The sequence below is a fragment of the Mobula hypostoma genome, chromosome 2 (genome assembly GCF_963921235.1).
Source record: "Mobula hypostoma chromosome 2, sMobHyp1.1, whole genome shotgun sequence".
Taxonomy (NCBI): Eukaryota; Metazoa; Chordata; class Chondrichthyes; order Myliobatiformes; family Myliobatidae; genus Mobula; species Mobula hypostoma.
The window spans coordinates 120,018,354-120,033,830 of NC_086098.1; the positions used below are offsets into that span (position 1 = coordinate 120,018,354).

Genomic DNA, 15,477 nt, shown 5'->3' on the forward strand with positions numbered 1-15,477 from the left:
ATAGTGATCAAAACTCCTTAAGGTTTAAGTTCATTATGAATGAAGATAAGTTTGGAAAGTACTTTGCAGGAAAGTAAAACATTGAAGGAAGGCAAATTACAACATTATTTGACAGGAACTGGGGGAATTTAATCGGGAATAGTTGTTATCATGCAAATCCTGTTGCAACGAACAGGTGAACCCAAACGCAGGACACTGGCATGGAGATAGAGTTGGGATGCAGACGAGGGCATGAGAGTGGCTGGAGCTGAACAGCAAACAGGAGGATGAACGGAAAAGGCAGGTGGCAGGCAATACTTATCTTGATGTGGAGCATTGTCGGAGCTGAATGGCAAACAGGAGGATGAACGGAAAGACAGGTGGCAGGCAAAAGCTTATCTTGACACAGAGAGACAGAGTTACACAGGCAAACCTCAGTATAATATACAATCCTAAGCGGCTACCATACTGGCTGAAACAACGAACTGGTGATGAGTGGATGCAAAGCCAGGGTATTTATGCTGCAGATTTAGATGAGAATCAAGTGTGCCACAATCAAGGAGCCCGGGACAACACAGAGAGAAGGGAATTAGGAAAATATGGCTAATTAACGGTCGAGACTGTGACAAATCCACGTCTAATATGTGGGAGTTGTTTAAAAAAATGGCGTATCAGAGCTCAGGACCAGCATCTTTCAGTATGGAAGAAAGATATGGAGTGCAAGGTTATGGAACCTTGGAAGATGAGAGAAGGTTATGGACTTAGTGAAAAAGGAAATGTACGTAAGGTTTGGGAAGCTAAAATCAGATTTATAAGATCAAGATGGAGGTGGTGTTGGCTCCTTTCAAGAACATTAAGATAGATATATCTCCACCCCAGGTTATTGAAAGAGGCAAGAGAGGAGATTGCTGGGGCCTTAATTAAGATTTTTACCTTTCTAGTGACAAGCAAGGTCCTAGAGGATTGGAAAATAATGAAGGTCATTCCTTTGTCCAGGAAGAAGAGAAATAGGGATAATCCAGTGAACTAGGGGCCATTGAGTGTCACATCAGTGGTGAGGAACCTATTAGAGAGGATTCTTATGGATAGGATTTATGTGCATTTTGAAGAATAGGGACAGTCAGCACATCTTTGTGCAGGGCAGGTTATGTATGACAAAACTCATTGAGATTTGAAGAGGTGACAATGATGATTGATAAGGTTAGAGCAGTGGATTTTGTCTACAAGGATTTTAGCAAAGTATTTGATGAAGTCCCCCATGGTAGGAAGATTAAAAGGCATAAGATCCAAAGTCTGGATTCAGAATTGGCGCCCATAAAAGACAAAGGGTAGTGGTGAAAGGATATTATCATAGTGACATTTTGCAAGGAATAGTGCTGGGGTCTCTGTTGTTTGTGATGGATATAACTGACTTGGATAAAAATGTAGATGGATGGGTTAGTAAGTTTGCAGATGACTCAGATATTAATCGAGTTGTAGACTCTGTAGAGAGCTGACAAAGGGTACAGTGGAATTAAGAATGAAGTGCGTGGCCTATCACTGGCGTCAACGGAGCTCTACCAGGAGGGATTTCTCGCAGGTTGGCGGTGGTTATTTAAAAAGGGAGCTTCAAGAGCGTCTATCCGTTGTATGTGGCCTATCAGCTCTGTACGCTCTACGAACTATACAAAAGTACAGAAGGGATAAGCAGAGCGGCTATTGTCAGGTGCAGGCCAGTGGCGAGAGCAGAAGCGACAGGCTTCAGCTCGGAAGAGACGTCAGCTCTGTGTTTTTTTTCCCCTCTCACTGTACCATTTATGATGGCTGTGGTGTGCTCTTCGTGCCAGATGTTGGAGAACTGGAAGACCCAGTCTCCCGGGGAACTACATCTGCGTGAAGTGCATCCGACTGCAGCTCCTTGAAGACCGTGTTAGGGACCTGGAGCAGCAACTGGATGACCTTCAGCTTGTACAGGAGAGCGATGATATAATTGATCAAAGTTATAAGGAAGTAGTCACCCTGAAGTTGCAGGAGGCAAGTAGCTGAGTGACTGTCAGGAGAAATAGAAATAGGCAGTTAGAGCAGAGCACCCCTGTGGTCATTACCCTCAAAAACAAGTATACCACTTTGGGTACTTTTGTGGGGGATGACCACCCAGGAGAATGCCATGGCAACCGGGTTACAGATACTGAGCATGAGTCCGTGGTGCAGAAGGGAAAGAGAAAGAAGAAGGGAGTGGTAGTGATAGAGGATTCGATAGTGAGTGGAACAAACAGGAGTTTCTGTGGACATGAACGGGACACCTGGATGGTATTTTGCCACCAAGTTGCCAGGGTCAGGGACGTCTCAGATCGCGTCCACAACATTTTGAAGAGGGAGGGGGAGCAGCCAGATATCTTGGTACATATTGGTACCAATGACATAGGAAGGAAAAGCAAAAAGGTCCTGAAAAGTGAATTTAGAGAGCTAGGTAGAAAGCTGAGAAGCAGGACCTCCTGGGTAGTAATTTCTGGATTGTTGCCTGTGCCACACGCCAGTGAGGGCAGAAATAGGATGATTTGGCAGATAAATGCATACCTGAAAAGCTGGTGCAAGGGGCAGGGCTTCAGATTCTTGGATAATTGGGATATCTTCTGGGGGAGGTATGACCTGTTCAAAATTGATAGATTACACCTGAACCCAAGGGGGACCAATATTCTCATGGGCAAGTTTGTTAGAGCTGTTGGGGAGGGTTTAAACTAACTTGGCAGTGGGGTGGGAACCAAAGTGAAGGGACTCAGAAAAGGACGGATGGTAAAAAAGTAAAGAGCATGAGGTCAGATTGTCAGGAAGGGCAGGCAGGTGATAGGACTTAGCTGCAGCCAACAGGCTGAGTATCAAATCATTAGGGATGCAGAGTCAGAAAGGACGGCAAATACAGTAGTAAAGGTGTATCTAAATGCACATAGTATAAGAAATAAGGTGGATGATCTTCTTGTAATATTACAGATTGCCAGGTATGATGTCATGGCCATCACTGAAACGTGGCTGAAGGATGGTTGTAGTTTAGAGCGGAACATTTTAAGATTACACGTTATAGTGGAGGGATAGGAAGGTAGGCAAAGGGGGTGGTGTTGCTCTACTGGTAAAGAATGGCAGGAAATCAGTAGAAAGATGTGACATAGGATCGGAAGATGTTGAATCCTTGTGGGTTGAGTTAAGAAACTGCAAGGGTAAAAGGACGTTGATGGCAGTTATATACAGGCCTCCCAACAGTGGCTGGGAGGTGGACCACAGGTTACAACAGGAAATAGAAAAGGTGAGTCAAATGGGTAATGTTATGGTACTCATGGGAGATTTTAACATGCAGGTCAATTGGGAAAATCAGGTTGGTAATGGATCTCAAGAGAGTGAGTTTGTTGAATGCCCAAGAGATGGCTTTTCAGAGCAATTTGTCATTGAGGCTATTAGGGGATCAGCTATACTGGATTGGGTGTTATGTAATGAACCAGAGGTGATTAGGGAGCTTAAGATAAAAGAACCCTTAGGAACCAGCGATCACAATATGATTGTGTTCAACTTGAAAGTAAAGTCTGATGTAGCAGTATTTCAGTTGAGTAAGGGAAATTACAGTGGTATGAGAGAGGAATTGGCCAAAGTAAATAGGAAGGAGCTGGTGGCAGGGATGTCAGCAGATCAGCAATGGTATGGATTTCAGGGAAAAATGAAGAAGGTGCAGGACATGTGTGTTCCAAAAATGAAGAAGTACTCAAATGGCCAAATAGTACAACCGTGGCTGACAAGGAAAGTCAAAGCTATTGTCAAAGCAAAAGAAAGGGCATACAACAAAGCAAAAACAAAATTTAGTGAAAAGATAGAGGATTGGGAAGTTTTTAAAAACCTACATAGAGCAACTTTAAAAATCATTAGAAGGGAAAAGATGAAATATGAAAGCAAGCTAGCAAATAATATCAAAGTGGATAGTAAAAGTTTTTTGAGGAAATAACAGGTAGGATAGACAAAGAAGCTTCAGTGGATGTTACTTACTTGGATTTTCAGAAGGCCTTTAACGTGGTGCTGCCGATGAGGCTGCTTAACAAGAGCCCATGGAAGGATAGAAGATTGGCTGACTTGCAGGAGGTGAAGAGTGGGAATAAAGGAGCCTTATTCTGGTTGGCAGCCAGTGACTGGTGGTGTTGCACAGGGGTCATTATTGGGATCACTACTTTTCATGTTATATGTCAATAATTTGGATGACAGAATTGATGGCTTTTCTGGCCAAGTTTGCATACAATACGAAGATAGGTGGAGTGCTAGGTAGGGTTGAGGAACTGGAGAGTCTGCAGAATGACGTAGACAGATTGGGAGAATGGACAAAGAATGGCAGAGGGAAGATAGTGTAGGCAAGCGTCTGGTCTTGCATTTCGGTAGAAGGAATAAAAGGTAGGCTATGTTCTAAATGGAAACAAATTTCAAAAATCAGAGGTGCAAAAGGATTTGGGAGTCCTTGTGCAGAATTCCCTAAAGGTTAGCTTGCAGGTTGAGTCAGTGTTAAGGAAGGCAAATATATTGTTATCACTCATTTCATGAGGACTAAAATATAAGAGCAAAGATGTAATGCTGGGACTTTATAAGGCATTGGTTAGAACACATGGAGTATTATGAGCAGTTTTGAGCCCCTTATCTAAGAAAAGATGTGCGTGCGTTGGAGAAGGTTCAGAGGAAGTTTGCAAGAATGATACCAGGAATGAAAGGGTTAATATATGAGGAGTGCTTGATGGCTCTGGAGTTTGAAAGAATGAGGTAGGGGAATTTCATTGAAACCTATCGAATATTGAAAGGCCTAGACAGAGTGGATGTGAAGATGCTGCTTCTTAATCGTGGGTGAGTTTAGGACAAAAGAGCACAGCCTCAGAATAGAGGGGCGTCAATTTAGAACAGAGATGAGAAGGAATTTCTTTAGCCAGAGACTGTTAAATTTATGGATTTTTTTGCCAGACAGCAGTGGAGACCAAATCATTCAGTGTATTTATAGTGTAGGTTGATATGTTCATGATTAGTCAGAGCATCAAAGGTTACAGAGAGCAGGCAAGAGAATGGGATTGAGAGGAATAATCAATCAGCCATGATGGAATGGCAGAGCAGACTCAATGGGCCAAATGGCATTATTCTGCTCCCATGTCTTATGATCTTATGGTCTAAGACATTTAGCAAAATACTGCCTGGTTTAGAAAGTTTAGGGACAGGTTGGACAAATTTGGGTTACTTTCTCTGGAGTGTCTGAGGTTGAGGGGATAGGTGCCGAGAAAAGGGTATTCAGGATCATTTTCTGAAGTTAGAAATGTCAAGTCCTAGAGGATGTGCATTTAAGGTGAGAGGACGGAAGTTTAAAGGAGATGTGGAAGACACGTATTTTTACACAAAGAATGCTAGGTTCTTGGACATGCCGCCGGGGGAGTGGTGATAGCAGATACAATGGTGACCATTAGATAGATGCATGAATATGCAGGGAATGGAGGAATTTTAGATCATGTGCAGGCAGAAAAGGATTAGTTTAATTTGGCATTCTGTCCAAGAGAATTGTTCATGCACTATCCTGTTCTATATTCTTCCTCATTTAGTTTGTCTATTAGTTATCCCAGTCCTCCTCTGTTAATGCTCTCCTGACTTGGTGGACACCACGACCTTTTAACTTAATATCAATAAAGTATGGAGTAGCAGATAGAGCATAATGTGATCAGCTGTCACTCAAGATGATCCAACTAAAGCTTATCAACTAACAGTATTTTCTACACTCATGTTTAATATGTCAAGGCATAATTTAGTAAACTGTTTAACTTATATGAAAAGTATAGGTTGTGTAATGTGGCCAGTTCACATTTTTTGTTGTTACATTCTGAAATACAACAGCCAGGATGGTCAAGGAAATGCGACTAAAGCACAAGATACTGATTAAGCAGTGTTGATTTTTTTTGTAAAGGAGGTATCTACATTCCATGGATCTTTTTCACAATCACATCAGTTATGCCATAATATAGCAATAGTAAATGGATAAAAGAGAACAGGTGTTTAAAGATCTTGAATGTGCTTTAACAAAATTATAGAGTTAGAATCACAAGAATTGGCTGAAGCTGCTGCAGTAAAATAAAATACTTTGCTCAGTGCAATTTAACCTAATTGCCCTACAAGTATCCAGTGCATCCTTCCTCCTTTTTTAAACAGCAGATTAGCACTAACAGACCTCGAGTCCTCTTGTACCACTCCACTTGTTAGTGAGGAATTATATGTAAATGACAAGAGACCCACTAAGAAATTGTTGAAATGGTTTTGCTCATGTTTCAGAAAATTACGTTTTCTGGATTGCATCAAACCTGCCCCCAAACACAATCAATAGCAATTTTGCATGCTTTGCTCTGCAGCCTTTCACTATTGATTGTTAAGCCATCTTGAAAGCACCAGTGGATCCATTAAGGGTAAGAACTAGTGGCAGGAAAATCTGGGCCATTAACTTGGAGAAACTCAAGCTTTGAATCTTCATCCTTCCTGCCGTTGATAAAATGAGTTCTCAGTGTGCCAACTGGTTTTTGATTTTACTCTACCTTGGCCAGTTAACTTCACAACTTTCAAAAATAGCTTTCTTCCTGTTAAGTATTTTCATTCCTGAATGTTCCTTTTTCCCATAAATGCCCTGAATCTAAAACTACAGTTAGCATTGTCCAAACGAACCCATTCTCATTCCTCAGAATTAGATTTCAAAGTTCAAAGTAAATTCATTATCAAAGTACACATATGTCATCATATACAACTTGTGGGCATATTCAGTAAGTCCAATAACCTTAATAGAATCAATGAAAGAACACACCCAACAGGGCGGACAACCAGTGTGCAAAAGACTACAACTGTGCAAATACAAAAGAGAAAAGTAGAAATCATAATAATAAATAAGTAAGCAATAAATATTGAAAACAATGAGATGAAGAGTCCTTGAAAGTGAGTCTAAAGGTTGTGGGAACAGTTCAATGATGGGGTGAGTGAAGTTGAGAGAAGCTATCCCATCTGGTTCAAGAGGCTGATGGTTGAAGGGTAATAACTGTTCCTGAACCTGGTGGTGTGGGTCCTGAGGTTCCTGTACTTTCTTTTTGATGGCAGCAATGAGAATTGAATATGACCTGGATGGTGGGGGTCTCTGTTGATGGATGCTGCTTTCCTGTAACAAAGCTCTGTGTAGATATGCTTCCTTCCTTCCTGGTCTAGCTAGGTACAGACAAGTCAAGAAAACTGTCGCTGAGGTTCTTCCTCCTGCTTACCATGTAGCATTTTGATTTTTCCCCGCCTTTGGTCAGCTTTGTGACTGCAATGTTCAACTATTGCTTTTCAATATTTATGCTCTTCTGTACTGGTTCAATTGTCCCATCCACATGCTGATTTTAAGTTACTAGGGGAGGGCAGGAATGCTGTGGGTACCAAATCTTTAAACTTCATTTAAAATCCTGGCCTTAGCTGCCAATTTGCTTCAGCAATGTTGAAAGTCAAGTGGAAAGAAAACAAACCTGAACTTAATTCCCTCTGTTTATAGTTAATCAAAACGATTTTAAGTTAAGCATTTAAAACTATTCAATTTCCTAAAGAAAAATTAAATTATCAGATGAAATGTCAGGCAATTAATAAAATGATTTGCTTAGAGGTAAATAATTTTACTTATTCAATTTTGAAATAAATGTTACTTTCACAATTTTGTTCTAGGTTTAGCACAATCTGGTTCCTGGGGCTGTTTTGATGAATTTAATCGAATTGAGCTTCCTGTATTATCTGTAGCAGCACAACAAATATATATTGTTCTAACAGCAAAGAAAGAAAGAAAAAAAAGTTTTATCTTCACTGATGGAGATAATGTGTCACTTAATCCAGAATTTGGTATTTTTATCACAATGGTAAGTAATAATAGGAAATGAAATGCAGAAGGCTGATAAAACTTTGTTGATACGGAGAAAAAGAGGATTTGCTGGATCTTTTGAAAAACATTAGGATAGATAAGTTGCTGGGTCCGGACGGGATATACTCCAGTTTACTACAGAAAGTGAAGAAAGATATTGCAGCGACATTGGCGATGCTTTTGCATCCTCACTGGCCACAGGAGTAGTACCAATAGATTGGAGGGAAGCAAATGTTATTCCTTTGTACAAGAAAGATAATAGTGATAGCCCTTTTTTTATAGGACAATGAGTCTTAAGTCAGTGGTAGGCAAACTATTGGAGAAGATTCTTAGAAACAGGATATACAGCATTTGGAGAAGCACAGTCCGGTTACAAATATTCAACATGGCTTTATGAATGGCAGATCGCACCTCACAAGCCTGATTGAATTCTTTAATGAAGTTTCAAAACAAATTGATGAAGGCAGAGTAGTAGATGTAATATATATATGGATTTTAGGAAAAAACTTGAAAAGGTTCCCCATGGTAGACTCATTCAGAAAGTCAAAAGGCATAGGATCTAAGGAAACCAGGCTGTGTAGATTCAGAATTTGCATGCCCATGTAAGGCGGAGGGTGATTGTAGATGGAGCATATACTTCCTGGAAGTTGATGACCTGTGGTGTTCCGCAGGGATCTGTTCTGGGATCCTTGCTCTTCGTGATTTTTATAAATGACTTGGATGAGAAAGTGAAAGAGCAGATAAGTAAGTTTACAGATGGCTTGAAGGTTGGTGAAGTTGCGAATAGTTTAAAAGGTTTCATAGGTTACAATGGGACATTGAGAATATGCAGAGTAAGGCTGAGAAGTGACAGATAGAGTTCAATCTGGAAAAGTGTGTGAAGTGATTCACTTTGGAAGGTCAATCTTGAAGGCAGAATACAGGGTTAATGGCAGGATTCTTAACAGTGTGGAGGAACAGAGGATCTTGTGGTCCATGTCCATAGATCCCTCGAAGCTGCAGCACAAGTTGATAGAATGGTTAGGAAGGCATATGGTGTACTGACCTTCAAAGACTGAGTTCAACAGCTCAGGAAACCTTAAAAGTTACCCTGCTCTCTAATCAGTATTCAGTTCCCAATACTGAAAGTGAGAGGGATCTCCTGGGGGTCTGTTCTTGGTCTAGATCTATGGCAAGAGAGGAAAAAGTTCTAGAAAACAATAACTATAAGAGATTCTATTTTAAGGGAAAGGAGACTTGTTTCTCTAGACACAGAATTGATTCCAAAATGGTATGTTGACTCCCTTGCATTCTGATGTAGGAGTCAGGTGAACTGGTAAGGAATGGAAGAATGGAAACCATGTACATACATGTGAGATTACTTTAGATTGGCATCATGGTCAACGCAGATATTGTGGACCTAAAAACTGTTCCTGTGCCATACATACTGTGTTCTATGTTCTCTGATATTGTGGAGTAATTTAGGAAATCTTCTGGACAGGGAAGATGTACAATCTTATACATAGCAGTTAACTGATATGCTAATATATACATACCAAGCTTGCAAAAAAAAGTTTCTCTTTCACGATCTTCAATCCTACTTAAATATCCTTGAATCGTATTGCTTTAACAGTGAAAAGAAAAGAAAAGAACTTTTCTGTAGCAACACACACAAAATGCTGGCAGAATCAATGGAAGGAAATAAACAGTCACCGTTTCAGGCTGAGACTCTTCATTAAGACTGGAAAGGAAGGGGGCAGAAGTCAGAATAAGAAGGTGTGGGGTGGAGGAGGTGTATAAGCTGGTAGCTAATAGGTGAGCCCAGGTGAGGGGGTAGGTGCGGGAGAGGGATGAAGTTGTAAACTGGGAAGAAATAGATGAAAAAGGTAAAAGGCTAAAAAGGAGTCTAATATGAGAGGATAATGGAATAAAGGGAAGGAATTGGGGAATCAGAGGGAGGTGATGGGCAAATCATTAGGGTTGGAGGGGGGAGAAGATTAGATGTGATAGTGTAATCAGAATGGGGAATGGGAAAAAAAGAAAAGAGGTGAGGAAATGGGGGATTACTGGAAGTTAGAGAAATCAATGTCAATGCTATCAAGTTGGAGGCTACCAGGACAGAATATGAGGAGTTGCTCTTCCAATCTGAGTTTGACTTCATTGTGGCAATAGAAAGAGGCCATGGACAGACATGTCAGAATGGGAATGGAAAGTTGAATTTAAATGGGTCATCACTGGAAAATTCTGGCTGTTGTGGCAGACAGAGCGAAGGTGCTTAATGAAGCAGTTCCCCAATCTCCCTGTGGCTACATATTTCAATTCAACTTCCCAATTCCCACACCAATCTGTCAGTCAGCAGTCTCCTCTAATGCCAAAAAGAGTTCAAATGCACGTTTATGGAGCAACACTTCATATTCATTCTGGTGGGTCTCCAACCTGATGGCATGAACATCGATTTTTCTAACTTCTGATAACTACTCTCCTCTGTTTTGTCCCACTTTTTTTTTGGTTTCCTCCTTTCTGGCAGCCCTTTCACCTCTTCTCCTCCTCTCTTGCCCTCATGGCCTGTCCACCAATTCCCTCTCATTTTCCACCTCCTTCCCTTTATTTCAGGGTCTATTGTCCTCTTGTATTAGGTTCCTTCATCTTGAGCTCTTTACCTCTTCAACCTATTGCCTCCCAGCTTCTCATATCATCCCCCAACCCACATCTAAACATCTTCCCCCTCACCTGGTCTCACCTATGACCTGCCTGCTTGTTTCCCCCCTGCCCCACCTTATTCTGGCTTCTGCCCCCTTCCTTTCCAGTCCTGATGAAGGGTTTGGCCTGAATCATCAACTGTGTATTGCTGAATTTCTCCAGCATTTTGTGTATCTTGCTCAAGATTTCCAACATCCACCAAAAACTTTTCTGTAGTTTATTTTTATTTACCACCTATTTAAGGGAAGAGTACTGCTCTAGAGGTTTGTGATTTTTCTTTCATTTATATAAAATGAATCTGATTAATAAGGCAAGTCTTGCCGCACATACGCATCTCTGTGATCAACTTTCCTTTCTGCTCTACCTAGATAATCCTTTAAGATCAAGCATTAAAGGTAAACATAAATTCTGTGGATCACATAGTTTAGAATAAGTCCATAGAGAATGCTATGGAAACACTATTTTCGTTCCATTTCCTTCCAGAATCCTGGATATGCTGGACGCCAAGAATTGCCAGAAAATCTAAAAATTCAATTTAGGACAGTGGCTATGATGGTGCCAGATAGACAGGTGAGAGAAATACTTCACTTTTTGAGATGTTACATCAAAATTAAGAAACTGGAGCTGCACCTGGATGAACTTTGGCTTAAATGGGAGAATGAGAAGGGGATTGATAGGAGCTACAGGGAGCTAATCACCCCCTAAATTACAGAAGGCAAGTAAGTATGTGGGTGACAATCAGGATAGGGAAGGGGAATAGGTAGTCAGCACAGTGTACCCCTGTGGCTGTTCCCCTCAATAATGAGTATACTACTATAGATACCATTGTGAGGGATAAACTACCTGGGAGTAGCTACAATGACTGGATCTCGGGCACTGAGATGCCTCAGTCTGGCTCTCTGCCTCAGAAGGGCATGGGGGAGACAAGGAGTGCAGTAGCGATGGAGGACTGACAAATTTTACAGAAGAGCTGTCTGTCCTGGTTGCCTCGTGATTAACACCTTAAAATAGGTGATGGAGAATTTATTCATGAAACTGTTCAGTCTTTGTAAAGCAGCTATAGGTTTAGAAATTGGACTAAATGATACATGGTTTATGTGTGTTAAGTGCCGTTGCACTTTTTTTCTTTCGTAAACAATCTACCTGCAAACATAGACAAGTAAGGCTGTGTTTAAACTAGTGTCGGGGAAAGTGGCTAAGGTACTTTATTATGGAGGCTGAAGGGATTAAGGTTTGGTGCGATTCAAAGGGATTATCCATAAAGATTGCTTGTGTTTTGAGCGGGGTGGACGTTTGAATTCCCGATGAATTGTTACTCACAACTGACAGTTGTGTATGGGCATTCACTCAAGTCGTGGTTTCTTTAATTGGAACATCACAACATTCCCGTTTGGTTGGACCCCAAATCATACCATCCCATTGTTTGTGAAAGGAGGCCTTCTCACCACTGAGTCGTGTGGCTGTTAGCAGAGCCGGCTAACGAGCCAAGTTTACATACGAGTCCTGTGAGAAGGCTGCAGTACTATGAGCATTAAAATCCCCACACCATATTTCATTGCTGCCCTAAACACCAGTGGCGTAACAACTAAACACCAGTGGCAGTAAATAACTAAAAGTTATTGTCGCTAAATGTTTAAAGGGTTTCATGGTTGAGAAAGGACAGATAGCTAGTTTATTGGTGTTGATTAAATTTGATGGAAAAAAGTGTCCGGATAGGTTAATTTAGGTTATATGAGTTATATGATTCAAGTCTATGTGCTACCCTCTCTGAGATGTTTTCAATACCTGAAGTTTGGCCATTGCAAAAAGCAGTGTGGTCGATGTAGTGGAAAACATTATTATGGCAATTGTGGAGAAGGTGTTAGGCTAAAATGTAGCAATTGTGGAGGATAACATAGCCCTGCCTATGCAGGGTGCCCTCTACATAAGAAAGCTGTGGAATTGACAGGTTTTTGGATGGAAATGGGCATATTATATGCAGAGGCTCTGCAGAAAGAACAGAAGATAGTATTAGTGGGACCTATCAATATCCAGAATTGAAATAGATTAAAGGCAGTGTGTAAAGTACATGATTGGATTGTTAATAAAGTTTTGTCACTTTCATGGCAAACGCAGTAAATTGTACAGCATGAACTAAAATAGGACAGAAAAATTAAAATTATATTAAAAGCTGCAGAAAAACATCCAGAGATAAAAGAGTTAACTCTAGAAGTTATTAATGATGCCTTACAAGGAGTAAATATCTTTCAGACTTCAAAGGAGGGTTATCAATGTGTTTTTCTAATCTTACAATGGAATGTTAGAAGCCTGTTAGCTAATGGTCAAGAACTTAAGAAATTTATTGAAGTTTTACCAAATAAACCTGAGGTTGAAACCTTGTCTATGTTTTAAGATACAAGGCTATGATGATATAAGATGCAATTGAAAAATGGGATAACACATAGAGTTGGAAATTGGAGTTGTTTACGAGTCAATTGTAATTGAAATTTTGAGAAAGAATAATAAAGCACAGATATTTTTTATAACCGTTGTGAAAGGTTAACACCTGATATGTTGGAAAGTGTGGGTGGAAGTGGGAAATATGGTGTGGGGATTTTAATGCTCATAGTACTGCAGCCTTCTCACAGGACTCGTATGTAAACTTGGCTCGTTAGCCGGCTCTGCTAACAGCCACACGACTCAGTGGTGAGAAGGCCTCCTTTCACAAACAAAGGGATGGTATGATTTGGGGTCCAACCAAACGGGAATGTTGTGATGTTCCAATTAAAGAAACCACGACTTGAGTGAATGCCCATACACAACTGTCAGTTGTGAGTAACAATTCATCGGGAATTCAAACGTCCACCCCGCTCAAAACACAAGCAATCTTTATGGATAATCCCTTTGAATCGCACCAAACCTTAATCCCTTCAGCCTCCATAATAAAGTACCTTAGCCACTTTCCCCGACACTAGTTTAAACACAGGCTTAAACACACAGACCACTTAATCAATTCTAAAACAGCAGTTATACAGCATTCAAGAATTTCGGACGAGCCCCCACAAATGTAGCCCCCCTCGCGGGCTCGTATGCAAACTTGGCTCGTTAGCTGGCTCTGCTAACAGCCACGTGACTCAGCAGTGAGAAGGTCACCTTTTACAAACAATGTACATCTATGGTTGTTATGATGTGGGGTCCAACCAAAGGGGAACATTGTGATCTTTAAAGAGACTACGATTTGAGCAAGTGCTGTGTAAATACTGCCCATACATAGTTGGCAAGAAATAACAGATCATACACCGCATAAAATTATAAACAAGGTATATTTATAAATTTCAGCTTCATCAAACAGTTAATAGGAAAGAGAAAAGAAAAAGATATAAAAGGGCTTATTACAGTTAAACCAGTTCACTGTGCAGATAAAGTTGGAGCTCATCCTGGAGTTGTCTTTACTCACACACTGAACTCACAATCTGCATGAAAGCACACACCACATTCTGAACTTCACTTGAAATCCATCTCAAACAAATGGGCTCTCTCTCACGAATATTGGCCCTTCCTCCTTGGAGCCTTTCATCCGCACGAAGCAATTCTTGCAACAGGGACTCTCTTTCCTATAGCATTCTGAGGCATTTTCCTTCCTGTCCTCTCCACAGCTCCCACCAAAAAGGCTTCGAACCAGACTACTAGCTATCACAAATCTCTCTCCGTCCCACGCTCTCTAGAACTTTCTCCTGATTCCACCATTCCAATTGGCTAACACAGCATTCCTAAGTTGAACAGCAGGGCTTTTTATCTTTAGCTGAAACCAAAACATTCCACCAGCGGGATACACTGCTTTTGCAGAAACTGCTAAAATGAAATACCTACAGCATAGCAGAAGAAATCTTAACCAGGGCATTACGGTACTACGTGGGGTTGTATTGACACAAATGTGAATGGGACAGTGGTGGGAGACTTTCTGGAAGAAAAGTGGTGTGCTTGAATAGTTTGTAGGAGTACAAGGATGAATGAATTTACAATACTGTTTCTGCTGTACACCTTACGCTGGTATCTGAGGATATAGAAAGTATGTGTAGCTGGGAAGTGCATGATGATACAACTGTGGGGAGTGATCACTTCCCCATTTTCTGTACAATGGGAATAGATGTGTATCCCCAGATGGAATTTTAAAAAGAAAAATTGGGATGCATGTGATGATTTATGTGAAGGTAGATTTCCTGATCATTGATGTTGGAGGATATCAAGTTGAATAATAATACCTTGTGCCTTGTACTCAACCCAATAGCTGAGGAATCAATTCCCAGATCATTGGGAGATAATAAAATGAAAACTGTTCCCTGGTGAACAGGGGCATGTAAAAAAACTGTGAAGGAGTAGAACTAAGGTTTTAGGAAAGTTATGGCTGTGTTACTCCAATTCATCTTTCATACAATATAAAAGAACTCAAGCTATAGTTAGAAAAGTAGTGAGAAGAAGAAGGAAAATATATTAGAGAATGTTCTGTGATAGCATTGGGAAAGAAATCCAGGTAATGGAAGTTCAGGATTTGATACAGAAAATGGTGGGGGGGGGGGGGCGGAATTAGAAAACTCGATGCATTGCCAGTTTTGTATGGTGGGGGGAAATTGCAGTTACTGACTCTGAGACTGAAAAAAACCAGAATTACTCACAAAAACATATGCTAGTGTACGTAGTTCAGCCAATTTAAGTAAAGAAGAGAGGTCTTACAGAGAAACTGTTTTGGCAAGCAATCTTCAGATTGCTGAGAAAATACAATGTTCCAATTCTTGCTTAGAAGTTGAATTTACATTGTCTGAACTTAAAAGGGCTATTAATGGTGCTGGTCAGCTATAATCTGGGAAAGAAGATGTTTGTTATAATATGTTTACATGGTTACCACATTCGAAACTTATGTTGGTTTGGAAATTCTTCAATACAAAATGGAC

At 40.6% G+C, this 15,477-nt stretch overlaps 1 protein-coding gene across 1 annotated transcript in view; it reads left to right on the forward strand.

Annotated features, from left to right (window-relative positions):
• Positions 1-15,477, forward strand: part of LOC134357440 (dynein axonemal heavy chain 8-like) — a 1,088,497-nt gene that overhangs the window by 632,536 nt on the left and 440,484 nt on the right. The window contains exons 45-46 of the mRNA XM_063069028.1: positions 7,681-7,868; positions 11,033-11,119. Coding sequence (XP_062925098.1) covers positions 7,681-7,868; positions 11,033-11,119 — 275 coding nt within the window. The remainder of the gene's footprint in view (positions 1-7,680; positions 7,869-11,032; positions 11,120-15,477) is intronic.